The following is a 22993-nucleotide window of genomic DNA, read 5'->3' on the forward strand; positions in this document are numbered from 1 at the left end:
TCGAATATCTAGCGAATACCTATCTAGCGCGCGAAGAATCAAAGCTCCCGCTAAATATGTTCAGTATCGGTTAGACAGCCAAGCCGGAGCCAAGGTGCCGTAAGGCTGTTTCCTAGATCTGAACTTGTCTTGTTGACTAGTTCCATGCCAATATATCTTCTAGGCTAGTTTTGGACGTTAGAAAACACGATCTAGGATTCCTCTTAAGCGAGTTGGGAAAATTTAGTACATCAGATGATTTGTTTAGAGAAGGAACATATAAAATCGACATACTGTAGTATATGTTTCAGGTTGAGGAGGTCCAAAATAGCTATTGAAGCGATCAAAACTCTCGAAATCAAGTTTTATCTGCTGTAACAGGATATCTTGGACCGTATTCGCTTATATGGTAGACTAGTCAAATCCTCCTAGCTTAGTAACTAACCCCCTTTTAGACTATACCCCCGCAACTTCAACCGTGCCCAAGCAGTCGGTAACGATTATTCCTTGTTCCTGAACCAACTAGTATTATCAGAATGTAGCAATTCAGGTGTATAGAATATGAAACCATGCCCTTAAGCTCAGCCACTGTTGCGATAGCTTCGGACAGACACCTTAACATAGTGACATAGGGAGGTCTAGACTGAGTGGTCAGACTTCGAAACTGAGTAATGCGTAGTAGCGGGTATGACGCTATGATGGATGGAATTTTATATCAAATAAAGACAGAAATATTATATCTGTCGCGATCATGCTCATCCATTGAGAAATCGTAGCGGCAGCGATCTCGATTCTCGACGCCAGATAGGACATCACTCAGGTCCACGACACTCGTTTAAAGACAACTTAATATCATAATATTTAATCATGCGGCCGACTATGTTCTGGTCCGCTATTACTACACTCGTTACTGTTTCACTCGTTTCTGCATCTTCAGTTCATAGGCGACATTGTCACAATAATATTGGTAAATGTAATTTCCATCCATCTAAAAGTCCCAAGTGTTGGGGCGACCACTCATTAGCCACGAACTGGTACGACGAGATACCAGATACTGGTGTCACAAGAGAATACTGGCTTCAAATTCAGAACGGTACGGCGGCGGTCGATGGAGTTGAACGCATTGTCCTGACGGTTAATGGATCGGTGCCGGGACCTACAATCACTGCGGATTGGGGAGACAATGTCATCGTACATGTACACAATGCACTACAGAATAATGGCACCAGTATCGTAAGTACAATTATTCAATTTTCATCTTAAATCACTTGTCTATCCCTTACAGCTACTGGGTAATATGTACATGAGAAGGTGGCGATCTAGTACCTAGGTACCAGTTATCGTATATGATACTGACCGGTAGACAGCATTGGCATGGTTTAAGGCAGAATTATACGACACAAAATGATGGCGTAGCTTCCGTCACCCAATGCCCGGTAGCGCCAGGAGATTCTATCACGTACAAATTCCGGGCCGAACAATATGGACACAGTTGGTACCATAGTCACTTTGCGACACAGGCCTGGAATGGAGTTTTTGGTGGCATCGTTATTCATGGGCCATGCTCAGCGCCCTATGACGAGGATAAGGGTGTCCTCTTCCTCAATGACTGGTTCCATAACACAACCGATGCCCTATGGAGCACAGCTTCGGCTGGTAACCCACCGGTGGCGCAGAACGGCCTAATAAATGGAACGAATATCTATGGCAGTGGAGGCAAGAGGTTTGAAACTATATTCACAGGTGGCAAGCGACACAGAATACGGTTGGTTAACGGTGCCATCGACACTCATTACAAGTTCATGATCGACAACCATAAGATGAAAGTTATCGCGGCGGACTTGGTTCCAATCGAACCTTACACAACAGAAGTTCTAAGCATTGGCATAGGACAGCGGTATGATATCATCGTCGAGGCAGACCAGGAGCCCGGCGACTTCTGGCTGCGCGCATACCCAGACACGGCCTGCAGCGCCGACAACGAGATGGCGGACAACATCAGGGGCATCGTACGATACGACCCTTCCTCCAACCGCACACCAACCTCCACCCCATACCCCTACACAGAGGACTGCCACGACGAGCCAATGTCCAAACTAGTCCCCTACGTACCCCTCGACGTAGCCAGCCCCACCACGCAGAAAGACTTCAACCTCAGCTACGCCATCAGCACGAGCGGGATGTTCAAATGGACGCTCGACGGCACAGACCTACTCACGAACTGGGGCATTCCCACGCTGCAGCAAAGCCTCCTCGACACCAGCGTCTTCAAAACCTCCAGCAACGTCGTGCAGCTGGGCGAGCGGAACGCCTGGGTGTATTTCGTGATCGAGAACGGGGCAGCGGCGCTCGGGCTGACGCACCCGATCCACCTGCACGGGCACGACTTCTTCGTGCTGGCGCAGCAGGCGGGCGCGACGTACGACGCGGCGACGACGCCGCTGCAACTGAAAAACCCGCCGCGGCGCGACGTCGCCATGCTGCCCGCGAACGGGTTCCTGGTGATCGGCTTCGTGACGGATAACCCGGGCGTCTGGCTCATGCACTGCCATATCGGCTGGCACGCCTCGCAGGGCTTCGGGCTCCAGATCGTGGAGCGCGAGGCGGAGATCCCGCCGCTGTGCGATGCGGGGAGTATTGACGGGACGTGTGCGAGGTGGCGGAGATATGTGGCGGCGAAGGGGGTTCTGCAGGATGATTCGGGGATATGATAGATGACCAGGGGAGGTTCTGGGGGTTGACTCTTTAGTATAAGAGGTAATGGTTACACGAAAGGAATGTGTATAATGTAATGTACTAGGTAATGATAATATAATAGGGGGAGCTATGAACGCTCTTAGTTAGAAATATGCGGAATATGTGAAAATATTGCCTTTGCCACCTGGTTTGAGAACTTCCTAGATACACGTACGTCTCTAAGATCAGTTGACGGCTATAAGTAACCGCTTTGCTTTAGTGAAACTATGAGATAATAGGACTATGACGAGGACGTGTTGACAATGGAAATTATTTAGGCATTCCAGATTAGTTCATCCACCTCAGACGAGACACGTACAACATGTTAGTACTTACTATGATAGTATGCTTGCGACCCTTAAGTCACCACCGTGCGGTGTTTTCACAAATTAATAGGTATTTTTAGAAATGAAAATCTTCGCATTATTCTTGTGCTGTTTATACTAACTATTTAATGTTACTTGGGTTTGTCCACCTAAGGACCGAAGTATCTGCTATGGAATCCCCCACTCGCTTCTCTTCATTGGTAGAATTGCTGGTTGAGCGGATTTGAGAAGTCGAATATTGTCGAGTTTGATTCTTTGGCTAGCATTCTTCTTGCTACGAAATCAGACTGTAACTCCCTTCCTCGTCTGTTGTCCTCTTCGGAGATACCTAGGGTAAGTTCTCCCCTGCTACGAGCTGATTTGCTTGCGTCCGTTTCTACAAGGTCCATGGTAGGCTTTGCGTATTGGTACGATCTATTGCCTGTATTGTTCCACATCCGTGCGGTGAAGTCCTGAGTTAGATAAGGTATGAATTGACCATGGCTGACAACGACAACGTTGATGTTACCGGCATCTGGTCGGGCTATTCTATAACCATCGATAATTTGCTGGATGATTCCTCGAGCCAAGCTAGCACGCCACTGAACGGCCTGCGCTGATTCTGACGCATCACGAGTAGGCCATACGCCCAGGCGAGAAACATCTATGATGTCCCCAAATTCCCGTATAAGGTCTCGGGATGGCGAGATGGTATTGCACGGGTAACCACCGACCTCTTGAAGCTCAGGTACTAGGTGAATTTTCTTAGTTCCTCCCTCGAGAGCCTTAGCAAAGCAAAATATAGCCGTCTGTATTGTGCGCTTCAAAGGCGACGCAATGAATATGTCTATATCTTGGGGAAATATTCTCTGTATATGGGCGCACTGAGTAAGTCCCAGTGTAGTTAAATACGGATCGGGAATATTTCCACCGTTTGCAACTACATTATGTAGCCCTTCTGCATGGCGAAATACGTGGATTGTCTCAGTCTTGGCTGATTGTAAATCAGAAATATTGGAGGGATTGGGGAGATTGGTGTGAGCAAAGAGAGGGGGGTTGGGGGCTCCAAATTCTTTAGGCGTTGGAACGGGACGGAATAAGCCAGAATTAATAACGTCAATAGGGGGAGGTGAAGCCCGATAAACCGGGCTTGACCTATAAAAGTCTTCTGGATCTACAGGTTCAGCATTTGACACAGGACTTTTAGAGACATTAGGAATTGGAATGGGATAAAATAAGCTGGAGCTACTTGTGAGATCGGGACCAGAATTACTAATAGGGGGAGCAGAAGGACCAGCATTCGAGGTTGACCCATAAAAGTTATTTAGGTCTATAGGCCCATTATTTGGCCCAGGACCTTTAGAGGTTTTAGGAGCTGGAAGGGGACAAAATAGTCCTTCATTTTGCTCAGGGTCTGGCCCAGCCGATGGGTTGGAAAAGAGGCGTAGAACAGGAGGCATTTTAGGTTTGTAGATGATGTTTGTGTGCTTGGTTTGAGGTGTGTGTAGATAGGTAGTCATTTCAAAGTATTTATACAAAAACAGAGCCGTCACAACTTCATTCATTTTACTCAAGAAGAATAGAATTGTTATCCGTAGTCATTGTTCCTCCCATATACAAAGACATGTTCAATATCTGGGTTTCTTTGTCCTACTAAGGGCAGAATTTTCTACCTAATAATTAGGCAGTTAAAGAGCACCTTCTAAGGTATGGAAAGACAATGACTGAAATTATATATTCATCCTTTATATGTAGGTTACGAACTTACGTACTATTTGATATGAAGAAACTAATAAGGCAATAGGGCGATAATATCGTTATAATTGACATAGTGCGCAAACCTTTTTCTGCTTGGCTCGGGACCTACATGGTAGGTAATACCAACAGATGCTCTAAGTCAGAGTCCCAGCTACTTTCAATAGATACCAGGAATAATAACATACTTCCCCTTAATTTTATCCTCCCCAAACTTCTCCTTATACCACTTTCCACCGGACACGGCGCGGGGCAGCATAGCCGAAAATTCATTGACTAAGAAAGACCGCGCGGGGGTGCAAGCAACACCAGCAGCAACCCAGTATCCGAACCACTCGACCCATTCCATGAAGTAGTGAGGGTAAAGCATGTACTTGAATAGTCCGTTCTGGGGTACTTCGTAGTGCTTCTCGACCGTCTTCCCCTGCTGCTTCAGTCTTGCCTGACGCCGAAGCTGGCCTCGACGTATCTCCCGCAATTCCTCGTCGGAGAAGTAATTGGCGGTAAGCCCAACGTAGAAGAGGACAAGGCCAATAGAGAATTGAAGAACAGACCAATTCTGGGCCTTCCACTCTTCCTGGGTAGTTGGCCCATAGGCTGCCAGCCAGCTGCCTATGCAGGTAGCGTTGGATAGTTGGAAAAGGACGGCGTTAGCCCAGACGAGCACATGTATAGGAGACATGGACGGCTGTATAATGGGGAAGATGACGGCGCGATAGGTATAGTGAATAACGAACAAGCCAGCCAGAACCTTGTTTTGCCAGGGCAGGTCGGTGATGCCGTGCTGGGCCGGAAGGGTGCTCATAATGTAAAGAAGACAAGTGAAGCCGGGAACTTCCATCGTCATCCAAGCGATCCTTCCGGGGATGTTGAGTTTACTTTGAACCGACGTCTTTCCCATGCCGTACCATGAACTGACCCATTGGACCGACGCGAACTGCGCAATGGGGTTAGATTGTCTATGAGAGAGAATGAATGTCCTTGATTCATACCAGCGGGTAAAACTGCCACCAGAACAATATCTTCTCATAGTTTTGTTGACTTGCAGGTAGCCAGTCTTGAATGATGGCCATGATGAGTTACTGAATGGTCGGGATTGGTAGCTTGCTTAGTATCAATGGAATTGGAGGGTTCTGAATCTGGCCTTGCAAAAAAACAAAGAACCAAAAGGAAAGCAGGATGATTTTTCGTTCTTAGGTATCAAGTGATTTCATCGATTTTCTGGATGTAACCACGGCATCGGCTGTTTATATAAACAAGTACTGAAGTACTCATCCCGGCCCTGGCTACAACCGGGACGTCGGAGGTCACCAAATTACATAATGGGACTTCGGAAAGCGAAATTAAATATCCGATAGGTGCGAGAAGTACCTACGTACAGTACTTATACCTGTATTATACTATAGGTATTAACGCAACTCTTAAAATGGCATGTTCATTTCACAGGTTTTTGGAAGTTTGAATCAAACAAAATCATGAAATCAGGCATTCAAAATATCAATTGGTTAATGTGCCTTTTGGCGTTGAAAGAATTCTGAGGCAACTACTAGATATTTACCTTAGGTAGGTCCCAGGAATGGACTGTTGGAAGTATTTGACACTTACAGTCCACATTAGGTACAACTTGTACAGATACAGTACGAATCATTGGCTAACGTCCCAGGCCATTACCTAATAGCCGCACATGCGTTAGGTATTGTGAAAGCCCAGCTAAAAGACTTCAGATGAAGATCTAAAACTGATAGTTTCAGTCTAAAAGATAAGCGAGAACTAGGCAGGATGATTGTTGCGTTGGTGTTCATTGCGTCATGAATAGATAGGTAGGGGTGGCTGAGCCTTATCATGGATGTGGCTAATTGTCGAGTTGTAGCTGACGAATTCGTTTATCCGCCACCAATAAGCTTTCGCATCTAGCTATTCCGCACCGCCACATACCACCTACATGGATACACAATTGGCTGGTTGTTTCCTGTTGTCAGCTTCCAAGGTTCAACTAAACAAGACCCTTGCTCCATCCCGCATTACCGGCTATACCAGATACCAGCGATATTCTGCTGCCTACATGGGCGTACATACTTCCTACAAACACTTCCAAGCTTCTAGCTCCTCAAAACATAATCGCTCTCTTTAACTTTCTAGACTTGAAATTGAAATACATACTTCAACTAACTACCATACTTAGACGCTGTCCATAGCATATTCATATTTATATTCCCATTCCTTCGTTTCGGGTGCCACGGCCATTCTACCTAAGCAACACGCAAACTGCAGAAACCGTGATGACGCAATTCCAAGCTTCGTGATTGTTACTCGCCTATCGTTAGCGAGATTTATACCTCGATTGAAGAACCAAAGTCCAATACTTGAGTAGTTGTTCGGCCGAATTGGCCTCGCCGAAATTTCACAATGGTCTCACGAAAACCGCTTCCCGACAGTACCTCGGTGAATACCAATACCCCTCCCCCCGCCGTTAGTATACAGGCTGTGAGACAAGAGCTTTGGTCTGCTACCGACTCCGAATCAGACTCTGAAAGAGTATGGGGAAGAGATAGCCCGGCACCGGTACAATACGGTCGCGGTGATGTCCGTGACACGAATGTTGCGGGGAGCGATAATACGTTGCAAGATGTGCCAGTTGCGCTTCGACCTGGCACAATTTCCAAGACCTCAAGCTTTCATCGGGATCAGGACGAAGAGAACCCCTGGGATGACCGTAATGGGAATAACCGCATAGAAACCGGACCTGTGACCGAACCTGAGCTTAAGTCAGACGAAATGCCCAAGTCTCTTTGGCCGGGAGGGACACGATTCGAGACGAACCCTTTCAAACGAAAGCCCGTCCAAGCAGCTTCACCAAGTCAAGGGAGTCAAGACAATCAAGAGTCCCCTGCCCCTCCTACAATACCTCCACCTCCTGTCCCAGTCGATCCATTCACCCAGTTACATATAACAGAGCCTGAAACGAGTACAAACCCATGGCAGCCTGCCCTCGGTGAATCTAGGACGTCTAATAGTCCACATCCAGCTCCACCCTTGTCCGATCAGGAAACTAGAAGTAATGTTTGGGACTCGGGTTTGCCGTCGAGAGTGCCATCAACAGGTCCAGTTTCGAATTCTCCATCCTTGCAACCTTCGCTCACAGAGGGTGAATCTCAGCCATGGGGTGATCCGCCTTCAGGGCCTTCGCTGCAGCAGCCGCCAGAAAGATCTCAAGGCGCGGATGAGATCTTTGACGATCAATCTGCCTGGGATGATATTGGATCTAATAGCAAGGGCAAGCAACCAGCTGTGCAAGCCACTCATACCCAATCTGAGACCGTTGACGGTTGGAATTTAATTGATCATGAGCCTATTCCGGAACCTGTCCCAGGAACTTTATCAAAGCAAAGCACTTGGGAGAACTTTGTGGATGCAGACGACGAGGCGCCAAAGGAAGTGACTGCGCCAACTGCGCCAACTACAACGGTAGAAGTGCCCCCAGCCTTACCGCCCCGACGACCGTCAAATGAGAATCCGCCACAGCAACCATCGCGGCCTCAACCGCCAAGTGCTACAGGCAAATCGGAAACTTACCAGATAAAGAATATCAATTGGTTTGATCCTAGGGCGGCTAGGAATCCCCGAAAATCGCCGATACTTGTGCAAAACGCCAACGGGCCTTGCCCTCTAGTCGCGCTCGTTAACGCGCTCACACTTACAACGTTGGCCAATCAACCAAATACGAATCTGGTGGAGACGTTGAGATCTCGCGAACAAATCAGTTTAAACTTCCTTCTCGAAGCTGTGGTCGATGAACTTGTGACTCATCGATATACTAACCTAAACGCATCGTTGCCGGACATGTCCGAATTATACTCTTTTCTGAAGGGTCTTCATACCGGCATGAATGTAAACCCGCTGTATATCCCAAGCCCCGAGAGTGTGGCAGCTTACAAGCAAGCGTGCCCGGCATATAACCCCTCTTCTGAAAGCCTCATTCCCGGGACTTTCGAGAATACACGAGACATGAAGCTCTATGCTACGTTTTTGATCCCCTTGATCCATGGCTGGTTACCTCCTAAGGAGGACCCAGCTTACGACTCCTTTGCCAGGCAGGCAACCTCTTACGATGATGTACAAAGCATATTATTCCGCGAAGAAGAGCTCGAGGATAAACTTAGCAACTCGGAGATGGGTCTCACTGAGCAGGAGCAGCAACTTTACCAAGACATCATCATCATTAAGTCCTTCCTCATGTCGTCCGCTACCCAGCTTACCCCATGGGGTCTCGAGGTCATCACTAAAGCCGTCCCACCGGGGCACGTGTCTATCCTGTTTCGTAACGATCATTTTTCTACCTTATATCGCCATCCTCAGACACTGAAACTCTTCAGTTTGGTTACAGATGCCGGCTACTATACGCACGACGAAGTCGTTTGGGAATCGCTCGTCGACGTTAGAGGCGAAAGGACTGAGTTTTTCTCCGGCGATTTCCGTCCAGTTGGTGGCCCGCAGCATCAGCGGTCTTCTGCGAGCAACTCGAGTCCATGGCATTCCGAGGCGGGATCAAGTAGCAATGCGCGAGAGGGCGAGTGGCAAACCGTCCAAAACCGACGATCGCAGAATAATAATCGCAGCAACGAAACAGATTCTAATTTGCCATCAGCCCCGAAACATGAACAAGAAGATCGAGATCTTGCATTAGCCTTGCAGCTCCAGGAAGAGGAAGAGGAGCGCCATCGCGCAGAGCAGGCCGCCCGTCGCCGCGAAAGCCAACTCTCGGAACAATTCATCGAACAGCAAGGTCGTCAAGGCACTCCATCTCGCGGTGGTCGCGGCGGCTCCATCAGTAGAGGTGGTGGGGGTCCTCAGCCACCGGCTAGAGGTAGTTCTGCTAACCAGTCCACGAGCACGTTGGCTAGTCGAGGAAGACCGGCGCAGCAACAACAGGTTAGGTCCTTGATCCCTCCGGCTTCGACCACGCACAGACCTACAGATGACAGCGTGGATGACGCACCGCCGAGCTACGAACAGGCCTCCAAAGCAACTCCGTACGTGCCGCCCGCGGGGCACCCCAGTCATCCAGAGAGCAGCCCGAGCAGTGCGACACCTAGGAGGAGACCCACCCTCCCTGGACAAAGTAGTGCCGGACCAAGTACGCCAGGGAGAGGGCGCCAGGGGGCGGGACAGCCAGTTCCTGCTGGCGGCCCTTCCTCACAGGCAGGTGGCGGGAGAGAAAAGGATTGCATTGTGATGTGAAACGACTAAATCATGACAGGGACCCATGTAGGTATTACGACGGAAAGAGGACTCATGCATGAGTACTCAAGATGATGTTACTTGGTTATGAGATCGGCACGGCTTCGTAGGAATTCTATGTCACGGGAATTGTATTATTAACAAGGGATGGGGATTAGCAATTAGCAGGCACGGGCAAACTATGTAGCTGGTGAGCTTTGGCCGGGAATATAAAATATCCGCGGGATTCAGTTTGTTGTTAGATGACTCTTATCGTTTGAGGGGCAAGTACTGCGTGAGAATGAGGTTATCGCAAATTATGCGGTTCAGTATGAGAAAAAGGATTGACTAACGATATTCACCGCAGCTGCGGAGCTCTGAGAAAAGGCTGGCGGCAGACGGAAGACGACATGAGATGGTCAAACCATCGGTCTATTAATCAACATCTATCTAACCGTAATCTAAGACTCAGCATTTCACGCACTTATTGCACTTTTTTCCATGACTACCGCAATCACCAGTGCCACCGCAGCAGAAACAGGGGCTTATGTCTAATCCTACTCCCGCGCTACTGCTACCCCCGTGGTCAGTAATAGTATCATCGTCGTCACTATCGTCGTCGTCGTCGTCTCCACTGCTACCGCCACGGTATCGACAACACATACCTCCGTACCCGCCCCCGAAAGCGTGGCGACATCCCCTGCCGTGACGCGGACACAGACCGTGAACGAAGCCTAATCCTAGGCCCATGCGTCGCTGGTGCACGTGTTCGGCGCAGTACACGTTGCCGCCCTCTCTTATGCCTGGCGACGGAACTGCTGCCGTCGTAGCAGCCGCCACCGCTGCTGCTGTTGGGGTGGTAGTAGTGGAAACGGTGGTAAGCCGTGGATTAACGCACTCGGACTCGACGCAGCGATGAACGTCGCAGAATAGGGACGTGCGGGGCGAAGTCGCGGTTATGGTCTGCGAGAGCATGGTCAGGCACCCGTCGGCCCGGCACACGTGGTACCGGCACGCGGCGGCGTTGCCCTCGGCATCGAGGAGGCAGGACGGGAAGGCGCATTTGGATTTTTGATCTGTGGGTTAGGTTAACGGGGGTAAAATGAAATAAGGGAGGTATTATATGAGAAAAGACTAGAGATGGGAAAAGGATGAGGTAAGTGGGAATGAACAATGGAATAGGGGAAAGGAAAAACAAATGGGAAGCAGGTAGATATGGATACATACGCTCTTCACACCTCGGCAACCTAACCCCCCTCCCCCTAACCGCACGGAAAGCAAGGCACCCAACCTCCTCGCACAACTCGTGGTCAGCGCAGTACACAGGATTCGTCGGCGTCCCCTCGCGCCTATTCGGACAATCTTCCTGGCGCGTCAACGCCGCCATACACATATGGTCCGCGCACCAAACACCTTTCCCCTCCCCTCCTATTCCTACTCCTACTCCTACTCCTACTCCCACTCCCACTCCTCGCCTCACCCCCGCGCCCAGCCCCGCCCCGACGCCGTTATACCCCGTGCTCCCCGAATCATACCGCTGCTTCGCACACCCGGGCTCAGCGCACTCGTGGCCCTCGCAGAAGAGCCCGCGCTCGACGTCGGCGCGCGCGTCGGCGCAGGTAGGGTACAGCGCACACGTGTGTTCGCGACACGCGGTCGCGGTCGCGGTCGCGCTCCCGTCGACGCGCTGTCCCGCGCAGACGGGTGACGCCGCGCAGTGGTGTGCGAAGCAGTATTTGCCCGCGCGGTGCGTGGCGTCCCGGAACGCGAGGCTGGGGCACCCGGCGGCTTGGCAGGGTTGGTGGCCTGGGCAGTAGTAGTAGTGGTGCTGCTCTGCTGGTGCGTGGTCTAGGAGGGGATTTGGCGAGGGCGAAGGAAAGGGGGTAGGGGTAGGGGTAGGGAAAGGGGATGGGGAAGTTGGGGGGAAGGGCGGATGGACGCAGTTTACGCAGCCGTGGATGCGGCATGTGTGTCTTCTGCAACAGAGCCCCGGGCCGTGGCGTGGTTGGTCGCAGGTGCGTACGTTGCAGGCGTGTTTTGCGCAGTATGATGAGTTGGGGTGTTTCTTGGAGCGCGGGGCGTGGCAGGTTGGGTGGGCGCAGGAGTCTGGGAATGGGATATTAGTGAGGTCTTAAAGGGTGGGAGTTGGGTTGAGGGAATAGGGGTTGGAGTTTCTGGAGTTTGCTGGGAGAGGTATGGATAAGGAAGGGGATGAGTTGGGGGAGAGAGGAGACCAATGTTCGGAGCAAAGCAAAACCGAGAGTTATCGAGATTGGATAGCAGGGATGGGGAAAAGGGGAAAGTCGGACAACTTACGATGACGGCATATCCTCTCTTCCCCATGACCACGCTTGAAGCCCGTCTTTTGCTGAAGACAGACAGTACACACGTGCTGTTTACAATACGGCGAGAACACCGTGTTAGTGATGATCCTCTTATTGTTGCATGTTTTAACATGGCAAGTCATGCCCGTATGAAAGCATAGTTGCCAAGGAGATAGCGCCATGCTTCCAAATTTCTGGAATTTTGGGTAGGCATGCGGGTGATGACTTGGAGCCTGGAGTCATTGGGATAAGATAGAATATAGTATAAAGTTTGAGGCTCTGCCCCAGAGCCAGCTCAAGTTAGTCGGAAATATCCGAACGCGGATCTTATTCAGAGCGAGCCGATCCCTTTTGACTCAATTCCGGGCTCCGAAGGAGGTTATGACTAGCCTGGTAACTGTCCGCCGTCCAAATACCGGTAGTAGGGAAGACATCGTGGCGGAATGGTGTCAAACACGGGATATGACGTGGACGATGGGATGGGCTGGGTAAGGCATAAGATACCTACCCGTCTAGGACAATCAAACAGTGTGTTCATTTACAGCGCCCTGGTTATCGCTCTCTTGAAGGTTCGTTACACGCCGAGAAAAGAGGCTGTAAGGCTGACGGCTACATGATAGATCGTGATGCAGCTCGCCATGTCCATAGAAAGACTAGAAGACCCTAAGCCACGGTCGGTAACACGTCAAAGAGCCTCCTGTTGCACCAGAACTACATTGTGGTACAGTCTGTCTACTCTTAGGTAGAGAACGAAGAAAGCCTTATCCGAGAAGAACCTCTTTGTAGCAGTCATAGCAACATATTAGAGATTCTAGGAACGGGATACTGAATGCAAGAATTAAAATACATCTCGAGTATCAGCATCTAGCTAACTTTCTTCGGTTTACTGATTTCTTTTATAACTCCAACAAATCAGGCATATGTAAGGACTGAAATATCAAGTAGGTACCTACCTAGTTTACGAAGCTTGAGTCAACGTCTGCCAAACGAAAGATACGGGAATAGCCCTACCGACACCAGAAGGTAGTATTATACCAACCACTACTGCTTGGAAAGAATACCACGACAAAGCAAAACGAAGTTCTAGAAGGCCCCCCGGTAACACTATTCAACGCATGCCCGCAAGCATCCGTCGCGGGGGACATTCACAATCCAATAGGGCGGGCGTAGGCGAACTTGTATCACACAATCCACTCGATATTTCTCGTCCGAATCAATGGCATGTTCCATTCGATAACGTGCCAACTCAAAGAGCAAAAGGCTGATGTTTGTCTAGCGCTATATGCCTAACCTAGGTAAACAAAAATCGACGGCAACTGTTTCTGTTACCTCCCAAAAGACCGCGACCGCCAGAACCACCCAGGGGTATCAATCATGCATGACATAAGTCTAGTCAAGTTTGACTTAAAAGGAAAAAAAAAGCAACAACGATACTACGGTTGGGGCGGACCTTCCAAAAACCCGTCATTCTCAAACCAGTAGGTCCATTCCGTCTTCTCCCAAAACTATTGAGGCGACGTGGCTGCCGGTGTAGCCGAGGTGGCGTTAGAGGGTATACGTCCTTCTTCGACATTAGGCGGGTCGGAGGCGGCCGCTGATTCCCTTTCCCTTTCCCTCTCCCTTAGTAGCGCAGCTCCCAAGTTCAGAACCGCTGCGTCAACGCTACTGAGCTCATTCTTCTCCGGCTCGATGCTTTCTACAACAGGAGCCGTTTCCGGAAAAGTCATGGACGTAGGTGCTGTAGTGGCGACAGGATTTGATGACGGGGCTATCGTCGAAGGCGTAGTAGTCGCGCTAGTAGGAAGTATCTGCTGCTCAACCTGTGTAATAGGGGATGGTGGCGTATGTTGGTGAACCGACGAGGTGAAGGTGGGGAGGCTGACTGGTTGCGGTGCAGGGATAATTGGACGTGACAGAGGGGTGGGTGTGGGTGCAGATGACTGAATGTGTTGCTGAGTAAAACTTGGTGTGTCTGGTTGTGAGTTAGGGTGAGATAGAGGCTGATTAGGTGTTGCGCTTCTAGGCACCGTGGTCGAGGGGCTCTGTCTCGATACGGCGTGGTTCTGTAAGCCTCCTGCCAACGTTAAGATTCCATTCACATGAGCTTGTTGCTCTTCCGAGTTTAGCCTCGCCTTCTCCTCGGCCTCTTTCCTTGCAGCTTGAGTAGGAGCCCTCGTCTTCAACTCGCCGGTAACGCATTGAAGGTAATATGGCATTTCCGAATTCGTCTTAAGGAAGAATAACTTCAAGTTCCGGGCTTTATCCTTTAATTGAACTTGAGTTCGGTCTGCAAGAATGTTACTGATGGACCCGTTAGGACCAAATAATGACAAGATCTGTGACCAATGTGGACCCTTGACCATATCAAGACCCATCATAAGTGCCTTTTCTTCTTCGGGGCTCCAGGGTCGACGAGTCGAATGCGAGCCTTCTCGGCGTGCATGAGTGGATGAGCGTGCCGCCGCCGCCTGCCGGGCACGTTCATAGAGCGCCGGAGTTGAGTCGCTCTGATTGGGTGGAAGGTGATCGTTGGTTGTCTGGTATGCAGGCATCCCATTATTTTGACCATGTTGTTGATAATGGTACTGTTGATGTGGTTGCGTTTGTTGTGTTTGCTGTTGATGCGCTTGCTGATGCTGTGGGTAATTGATATGACTTGTAGTCGAGTGAGACGGGGCTAAATCCAGTAAGCAATTACGATTCGTAACCAAAGCTGCATAATGTAAGACTTACTGGTGGATTGGGGAAGCGCCGTTGGTTGATATTGATTCTGCTGGATACTTTGCAGCGCCAACATAGTAGCCCTCGAGGCACTCTCAGCCGCAGATGCAATAGCCGATGGTAACTCCGTAGTGTTCCCCTTAGCCTGCTCGACTGCCTTAGAAACATTTTCTGCCAGAAATGCAGATAATTCATCTAGCTCGTGAGATTCGTTGTGGAGATCGGGTACTTCACCACCCGGCTCAAGGGCGCTCTGGGCTGCCCTTGAGGCCTCCGCGATCATAGCGTTAAGGTCAAAAGTCTCGTCTAAGCCGTGATCGGTATGACCATTCTGGATATTGTCCTCAATGGATGTCGTGGTTTCGACTTCACCAGTACCTTGAACCCTGATACTCTCTATATGGTCATTGAGGAATGTGCTGAGACTATCGAGAAAAGCTTCGTACGTAAATTGTTTGCTTAGTGCTTCTATGATGGAATTAGTATCTCCGAGGCCAATTAGACATCACGAACATACGAATGCTGTCGGCATCACCGGATTCATTTGAAAGCATAGCCTTGCGTGCTTTCGCATTTGCTATGAACTCATATTCAGAGACCGACAAGGGAAGATTTGGATGATGCTCTCGCAGGGAATTCTCGAGTCTCGTAATGAAGAGATCGTCTAGGAGCTGTTCTCTAGCCATCCCATCAGTCTCTATCACAGCGAGAAAAATCTGCGTTTTTAAGCCCAGATATAAGTCTGCGGCATCTCGTGACACTTCTTGATTCTCGGGTACGAATATGCGCAAAAAGTGGTCGTTAATCTCTTCTAAACCAAGCTCGTTGGTACCGAACACGCTCGCGCAAGCTGTCGCAAGATTTATTACCCGTATGACCTCCCGAGTCTGGCTCGCAACATTGAGTTGTTCGGGATATAGCAGTGTATGTGTATCGGACAAAAGTTTCCGCTGCGCATCGAAAGCTGCCTTTAGGACGGCATATTCCTTGGCGATGTCCGAGTCTGGGTCACCGCTAAGAGTCGCGACAGTGTCTTCCAAAGACTGCTCAGACCAAGCAGTAATGATATCAATTGCCTACTAATTCTTAGTCTCTTCAATTCTGTCAACTTCCCCATACCACACCTACCAGACTGCCCAGACCAGGTATAATATGTTTTCGGCGCGTAAAGTCTCTCGGGTTGCTCCATAGAGTCTCGGGCCGCGGCTCGGAATTTTCAACGGGACTTTGTGCTTGTTGTTCGAATGTCGCCTCCAGGCCCGGTATATCGTGAGATACATGGTTGGCGTGTTCGTTCTCGCTGGATGGCAAACCATCGACTCTATCGGGTTCTAGTTGGAATTGTTGCATAGCTTCAGCCTGGGCTTGCTGCACGAGAAGAGCAAGCTCATCCATCTCATTCGCGCTTTCACTCTCCATCTTAGCTTCTATTTTTAGTCGCTTTTCATCTGTCCGTTCACCGCCGTCATTGGGAGTTCGCGGTCGCTTGGCAGGCGACGGCGGCCGTTCGGGTGCTGGATCGAGGATCATGGCGTCGTTGTTCGGCGGTTCGGTCTTGATGTCAGGACCTTTTGACATATTGTCAGTGGAAATATATTACTCTTGTTTTTCCATATTTATTCGTATTATTAAAAATGATATTAGAGTCCATGGTATAAGATGTAGATAGCCACCTCTACGAAGCACCTAGAAGAAAGAAACCAAAGTTGAGCGACGACTTACTGGTTGGCGGCGCGGCAGCAGCCATGGCTGCCGCAATGGCTTCTGCGACGTCAGCCATAGGTCAACTTGGTTTGCGCGACAGTAAGGACATCGATATTAAGTATCAATGGTAGGTAAATGAGATGTTGTAGTTGTCGGAATGTGAAATAAGCTGTATGTCTTGATGTACCTATTCAATCCATCACTCTTAAGAGTTGATACGGCGAAAATTTAGTCAAAGCGTCTGATAAGATTAGAAGATTGCCCTCAATTCTTGCCCCAAACATTTTAGACCACACCGATACACAAAAGTCTGAACTTTAATTCCTGAACTACCTAATAATAAATCTAAACGTATTTGGACGTCCAGGACGTTCAAGCTCTTTCCCATAATTGTCATTAGTCATAAGGTTATACTTCATAGTAGCATGAATTTAAAGAGTCACTTCAACCTTGAAATGTCAACTTGTATACTGGACACATGTGCAGTAAGTACTGCTCAACTACAAGACCAATACAAAATATTCAAGTAAAATTATAGAAAGGCTATTCATGTCATCGTATGGTCCACCGTACACACTGCAATTGGCCAGAAATTGGCGAAGCTGGTCCAGACTGCAATCAGGTAAGGATATAGTCGACGTTGAAGACTTTAATAGGCCAAACACCGCACAAAATGAGGCACGAAATGAGGCACAGAAAGTTATATGATCCATCGTTATAGAGAGTTATCGGAAGATACGGCAAGCCAGTCCTCGTCGCTATACCTGTATATAAAAGCAACGGTGAGTCTTCGCAACTCACCTAGAGTCTATCTGAGCACCTAGTTATCGGAAATAACCTCGGGTTAAGCATCATCCAACATACTATTAAGTCAACTTGTTCACTTCTCTTATCAGGTTGATTTCAGCCAAGATGTCATCTTCCACAGACGATCCACGTTCCGTAATGGAGTCCACACTACTCACTTTCCTCGGGCATCAGGCAATCAATCGTGATGTTGATCCAGAAGTACCAGTGTCATTGACCACACCAGAATGTCTATGGTATATAAAACCAGACAGTTTTATAGCCAAGTACCCATTCGTCGACAGCGTCAAGACCTCTGCCGAGCAGAAAGAGCATATGGGACAAGAGAGTAAAATTATAGAAGAGTCGCGAAACAAGATCCTTGCCTGCACCATCGATGCGGTTAAGCGTAAGGGGAGCGCACACGTTGAACATTGGACAAAGTTCGTTGGTGGTGAACCATCAATCATGGAAATATGTTGGTTTGTGGACTTTACAGACGATGGAAAGAAGATCTCGAAGGTGGTCAAATTCATCGATACCGCAGAAGGGGCGAAGACAATTGACGAAATGGCTAGGGGAGGGTATAAGCTTGAAGAGGAGGCTGCTAGTAAGAAGTGAGAGTCTGGCCAAGTCTAACGCCTAACTCCTAAAACTCTTGCGATCGGAACCCCACTACCTAGTTCACTAGTCCTGCGCGCCGGGCTTGACTTCTCGGTGAATATAAACAATCCGTATGTGCGGTCTAAGACATCATTACGTAGTATTATTGGGTGAATCGCGACTTTTATTTTATACGTGTTGTCGTAATTTGTACGTATCGTAGGTAGGTTTTAAAGGACGAGTTATTACTTAACACTAAGCAAGTTGTGTTACCCAGAATCTTTTGAGCCTTCTGGTGGTTACGATTAACTGATATAAAAGGAGGCATATGAATTAGCGTCATGTCCTGTTAGACTTATGGAATCCAAACTAGAGATTCAATGCTAATGCCTTTTGCCCGTGTTCAATATTTCATGACAAGTTTGGGATTATTTCGTTTCCGGGGAAACAATGAGAACCGTGCTATCCTCGATATTTGTACTTCTGTAAAGAACCTAAAGAGACCCTCAAGATTCCATGAATGGCTTGGCTCGCTAAGTGCTAACCCGAGATAGTATTCCGTCGCATTCAACAACATACAACTCTCAATTGATTGGATCCTTGGGAAACGTATACTACCTACTAGATATTGACCCAAGACTGTATAGAAGCATCTGTCCAGATGATTTCAAATCGACTGATAATCGACACGAGAATAAGGGGTAAGTAGAAGGAAAAAAATACAAGCGAAATCAAAGCTCAACAATTATCACTCACATCCACCCAAACGCGTATTCTCATGCAGTTAAGCGCCTAGTCAAAGCCACAGTGATCTCTGAGTTTTTCCCCTCCGCCGAAAGGAGCGTGATGAAAATGGACAGAATAGTAAGGTGGGGCATAGGACGAGTGGGTTGAAGGGAAACACGCCTCTTCGAGGTTCCACCCACGTCTGCGGCGGTCATGTTTCACCAGCTTTCGTTATCGAATACAGTAAACCGTTTTTACCTTTCGTCCGTAACAAGGTCATGTTCAAACATCCACTATTCTGCTGAGTCTGGGTATGGTAATCATACGTCTCACGATAGGTGAACCAATCCCAAGCATGTCGCCACGCTATCGATGTCAGAACGTGAGAAGAGACGCATGTAAGCGGACGTTAGTAAGGGGTCCTCGAAGTCAACTTAGACGAATAATGTCCGGAACAGGCAATTCGAGCCTCGGCGTGAACACGATAACGAACTTCATGAAACATGGGTTTTGAGGCTCCTTCTTCGCTCTTCAAGGATGGATCTTCCATTTGTCCGTCTCGAGCCTCTGGCACCGCTCGTGTTGGCGTTCGCGTTGGCGCGGCTGCTTCGTTCGCGTACCTACTCACCTGCTCACCTGCGTATTCGCTTCGCATTCCGGGGTTTGCTTGGCTGTCTGTGTGCCTGGTTCATGGGTTCGTAAGCACCCCGTCCTGCCTTCCCGTCGTCCCCCATTGTCTTGCCCCAGAGTGATAAGTCGCCCGCACGAACTGAGTTCCTCCGCACTGCGGGGAACATTAGACCAGACCCCTAAACGGCTAAAGCAGTCAGTTTCGTGTGTTGCTCAACGACTGTGGCAAAAACATCATTCGATGCGATTACATTGTGGATGGCGCAATGCAAAATTTGTTGAAGTCGGTGTAAGTCTTCTCAGATTCAATTATTGGCCTATTTATTTATTTGTAGGATTTGTACTACACTTATGATTTCACAATTATTCGTGGATGAAGAGCCGGATATGACGATTGGATGTAATTGGTGTATAAATACATGCCTAATACAGCCGTATAAAACGCTTTTTTTGCTTAATAAGTGCGGGGTTGAGACTGAACACCGCCCAAGACTCTCAGGCTTTTCAAGCTCCAGTTTAAGCTGCCGAGTAGCTATCCCTAAGGGAAGAGGATAGAGCAATCGAAGTATTGGAAATAGTCAAATCTAATTGACCCCTTTGGTCACACTAAAACGGCCAAGACCACTTAATGACATAAGTTTATGACATAACCAGCAAGGTAGCTATGTGTAATATTAGTCTTCTATGCACTAGTCCGTGCTTCTTTGAGGAAGTCGCCAAAGAGGTCAGCTGGGCAATAAACCTCCCCGACTTCACCTATTCCAAGGTTGTCGCGATAGATTTGTTACTAATTGCAACCAATAATCTCAACTCCTTCCACTCCAGACTTCTCCGTAAACTAAAAGCAAGTGCCTCCCTAGTTACCCCGAAAGCCCCATACTTCCGGGAGAGTGGAAATCCTCCGTTCCACACCCGCAGCGACTAAATCATGTAGGGGGTAATGCGAAGTAATGGTGCTATGTCGTTTGGGGTAACGGCTTGGTATCTGGATATCTCAATTGCCACATAATGACACCGTCTAGCAAGTTACCCCGCCTTTTATCTCGGGGGCTTGAAGGGGAACTCCATATGCCTCCATGCCATACAAAGATGAGATTCAACCCCCCTTCGAAGAACAAGACCTACATATATACCTCCCCCAAACCGTCATTGACTCCCATTGAAACGTCTCCTCATCTCCTACACACGATTCCCCAATACCACAATACAACAGATCGACGTAGGACGCCGCATTTTCTCTGCCTTTTTGATACCCCTTGCATATAAGAAATACGACCTGTCATATACAATATGCCTCTCTTCGCCCAGCTCAAGACTCCCCTTACTGGCGAATATACCCAACCTACCGGACTGTAAGTCAGCACTAAACGTCGCCAAGATACCCCTCTTCCACCAATGGACGATGTTTCTACAACTACAAAATTCCCTCTTTGTCCATAACTGATAATCTATACTTAGGTTCATCAACAACGAGTGGGTTGAAGGTGTTGACAAGAAGACATTCGATGTTATCAACCCCGCCACAGAGGAAGTCATTACCCAAGTGTGCGAAGCCACTGAGAAGGATGTCGACATAGCAGTAGCCGCCGCCCGGAAGGCATTCAACGGCCCGTGGAGAACATCTACTACCCCTCTGCAGCGAGGTGTCTACCTAACCAAACTCGCCGACCTTCTAGAGAAGAACCTAGATTTATTAGCTGCTGTAGAATCTCTCGACAATGGAAAGTCTATTACAATGGCTAGGGGTGATGTCACGGCCGTTGCCAACTGCATCAGATACTACGGCGGCTGGGCGGACAAGATCGAGGGTAAAACTATCGACATTAACCCTGAGTCGTTCCACTACACTCGACATGAGCCCGTAAGTAAAATGCCCAACAATCCATTTAGATACGAATAGAAGTCTCACAATTCGAAGGTTGGTGTTTGCGGTCAAATTATTCCATGGAACTTCCCCTTATTGATGTTGGCGTGGAAAGTTGGACCTGCTCTTGCTACAGGAAATACTGTTGTCCTGAAGTCCGCCGAGCAGACACCCCTTTCTGCTCTTCTCTTCGCCGGTCTCGCCAAGGAGGCCGGTTTCCCTCCCGGTGTTCTTAACATCATTTCTGGTCTCGGCAGGATAGCTGGTGCTGCCATGTCTGCTCATATGGATATCGATAAGATTGCTTTCACTGGCTCTACCGCTGTCGGCCGCACCATCATGAAGGCAGCGGCAGCATCTAACCTCAAGAAGGTGACTCTAGAACTCGGTGGCAAGTCGCCTAACATTGTTTTCGATGACGCGGACATCGAGCAAGCTATCTCTTGGGTTAACTTTGGTATCTACTTCAACCACGGCCAATGCTGCTGTGCGGGTTCCCGAGTCTACGTGCAAGAAGGTATCTACGACAAGTTCATCGAGGCCTTCAAGAAGCGTGCGCTCGCGAACAATGTCGGTGATCCATTCGATGAGAATACTTTCCAGGGCCCACAGGTCAGCAAGATGCAATACGACCGTATTATGGGATACATCGAGGAGGGTAAGAAAGAGGGTGCCACAGTCGCTGTGGGCGGTGAGCGACACGGAGATAAGGGCTACTTCATCAAGCCCACTATCTTTACCGATGTTACCTCTAAGATGAAGATTATGCAAGAAGAAATCTTTGGCCCCGTCGTTGCCGTTGCCAAGTTCAAGACGGAAGAGGAGGTCATTGCGATGGGCAACGACAGCGCTTACGGATTGGCAGCCGCCGTCCACACCACTAACATCACCACCGCCATCCGCGTAAGCAACGAGCTACGCGCAGGCACCGTCTGGGTCAACAGCTACAACCTCTTATCTCACGCTTTGCCGTTCGGTGGATTCGGAGAGAGTGGTATTGGTCGCGAACTAGGAGAGGAGGCCCTTTACAACTACACCGAGACGAAGTCGGTATCGATCCGGTTAGCAGGCCCGATATTCTAAACGCGACGGTTAGAATAGGAATAAGAAGCTAGAGAAGCCGAGGTGTACTGTTGTACTGTCAAAGTGGATGGATACGGATTACTCGCCATGTATGAGGACCTACAAGATAAGGGCCGGGTCAGTGATACCAACATGGCTGAATGAGTAAGATCATGGGAGTAATAATCCCTGTATATATTCAAGATTAACTAGTCAGTTTGCTATGGCGTACCTCCACTTGGCAAAATAAGATAACAGTCATTTTTTGCTATATTTATTTCCGCTTCACCTCCTCGTTCCCGTCGGTGCCTAAGCTGTTTGTTGATTTATGGAGGGGTGGCCACGTAGTATGTCAGATACGAAAAGATCACGGAGCCGAAAGTGCTAAAAGGTGAACTGTTCTCTGAAAAGTGTAAATTTGTAACCGCACATCTGACCATCATTATCGTCCGTAGTTATCGTTCGCCTTCGGATATTTGCTCAAAAACGGATCCATGTATACCAGCGTGCGCGAAGGAGAAGAACGATGATGACTTCGAGGGGGCGAAAAGACGGGCTGACTTCGAGCGTCGCTAGCTAGT

At 48.8% G+C, this 22993-nt stretch overlaps 9 protein-coding genes across 9 annotated transcripts; 5 read left to right on the plus strand and 4 right to left on the minus strand.

Annotated features, from left to right (window-relative positions):
• Positions 1-846: 846 nt before the first annotated feature.
• F4807DRAFT_468356 (putative multicopper oxidase) lies at positions 847-2690 on the plus strand (the record flags this gene model as incomplete). The annotated part of the gene is made up of 2 exons (XM_048002597.1): positions 847-1212; positions 1347-2690. 2 exons carry the CDS (start codon positions 847-849, stop codon positions 2688-2690), a joined length of 1710 nt encoding a protein of 569 aa, XP_047859005.1.
• Positions 2691-3147: 457 nt separating this feature from the next.
• F4807DRAFT_468359 (histidine phosphatase superfamily) lies at positions 3148-4527 on the minus strand. Its single transcript, XM_048002598.1, has one exon. It carries the CDS (start codon positions 4478-4480, stop codon positions 3236-3238), a length of 1245 nt encoding a protein of 414 aa, XP_047859006.1. The 5' UTR covers positions 4481-4527; the 3' UTR covers positions 3148-3235.
• A 214-nt stretch (positions 4528-4741) lies between these two features.
• On the minus strand, positions 4742-6457 carry F4807DRAFT_408307 (3-oxo-5-alpha-steroid 4-dehydrogenase). Its single transcript, XM_047996426.1, has 3 exons — positions 6381-6457; positions 5768-6175; positions 4742-5712 (listed from the first exon to the last, which is right to left on the minus strand). The coding sequence occupies exons 2-3, from the start codon at positions 5846-5848 to the stop codon at positions 4936-4938; spliced, it is 858 nt and encodes a 285-aa protein (XP_047859007.1). The 5' UTR covers positions 5849-6175; positions 6381-6457; the 3' UTR covers positions 4742-4935.
• Positions 6458-6759: 302 nt separating this feature from the next.
• Positions 6760-10237, plus strand: F4807DRAFT_129997 (uncharacterized protein). The gene has a single exon (XM_047992971.1). The coding sequence runs from the start codon at positions 7182-7184 to the stop codon at positions 10011-10013; it is 2832 nt and encodes a 943-aa protein (XP_047859008.1). The 5' UTR covers positions 6760-7181; the 3' UTR covers positions 10014-10237.
• Positions 10090-12498, minus strand: F4807DRAFT_468361 (uncharacterized protein; the record flags this gene model as incomplete). The annotated part of the gene is made up of 3 exons (XM_048002599.1): positions 10090-11068; positions 11220-12098; positions 12309-12498. The coding sequence occupies 3 exons, from the start codon at positions 12496-12498 to the stop codon at positions 10461-10463; spliced, it is 1677 nt and encodes a 558-aa protein (XP_047859009.1). The 3' UTR covers positions 10090-10460.
• A 1025-nt stretch (positions 12499-13523) lies between these two features.
• On the minus strand, positions 13524-16938 carry F4807DRAFT_408314 (telomere repeat binding factor-domain-containing protein). The gene is made up of 5 exons (XM_047996427.1): positions 16760-16938; positions 16166-16605; positions 15555-16113; positions 15050-15505; positions 13524-14993 (listed from the first exon to the last, which is right to left on the minus strand). The coding sequence occupies exons 1-5, from the start codon at positions 16815-16817 to the stop codon at positions 13822-13824; spliced, it is 2685 nt and encodes an 894-aa protein (XP_047859010.1). The 5' UTR covers positions 16818-16938; the 3' UTR covers positions 13524-13821.
• Positions 16939-17457: 519 nt separating this feature from the next.
• Positions 17458-18364, plus strand: F4807DRAFT_130018 (uncharacterized protein). The gene is made up of 2 exons (XM_047992972.1): positions 17458-17523; positions 17638-18364. Exon 2 carries the CDS (start codon positions 17654-17656, stop codon positions 18146-18148), a length of 495 nt encoding a protein of 164 aa, XP_047859011.1. The 5' UTR covers positions 17458-17523; positions 17638-17653; the 3' UTR covers positions 18149-18364.
• Positions 18365-19032: 668 nt separating this feature from the next.
• Positions 19033-20072, plus strand: F4807DRAFT_130020 (uncharacterized protein). Its single transcript, XM_047992973.1, has 4 exons — positions 19033-19254; positions 19315-19554; positions 19683-19775; positions 19822-20072. Exons 1-4 carry the CDS (start codon positions 19229-19231, stop codon positions 20039-20041), a joined length of 579 nt encoding a protein of 192 aa, XP_047859012.1. The 5' UTR covers positions 19033-19228; the 3' UTR covers positions 20042-20072.
• Positions 20058-22686, plus strand: F4807DRAFT_408322 (aldehyde dehydrogenase). The gene is made up of 3 exons (XM_047996428.1): positions 20058-20838; positions 20945-21347; positions 21405-22686. Exons 1-3 carry the CDS (start codon positions 20777-20779, stop codon positions 22431-22433), a joined length of 1494 nt encoding a protein of 497 aa, XP_047859013.1. The 5' UTR covers positions 20058-20776; the 3' UTR covers positions 22434-22686.
• Positions 22687-22993: the final 307 nt, after the last annotated feature.

This window comes from Annulohypoxylon truncatum (genome assembly GCF_022578515.1).
Source record: "Annulohypoxylon truncatum strain CBS 140777 unplaced genomic scaffold F4807scaffold_2, whole genome shotgun sequence".
NCBI classification, from domain to species: Eukaryota; Fungi; Ascomycota; class Sordariomycetes; order Xylariales; family Hypoxylaceae; genus Annulohypoxylon; species Annulohypoxylon truncatum.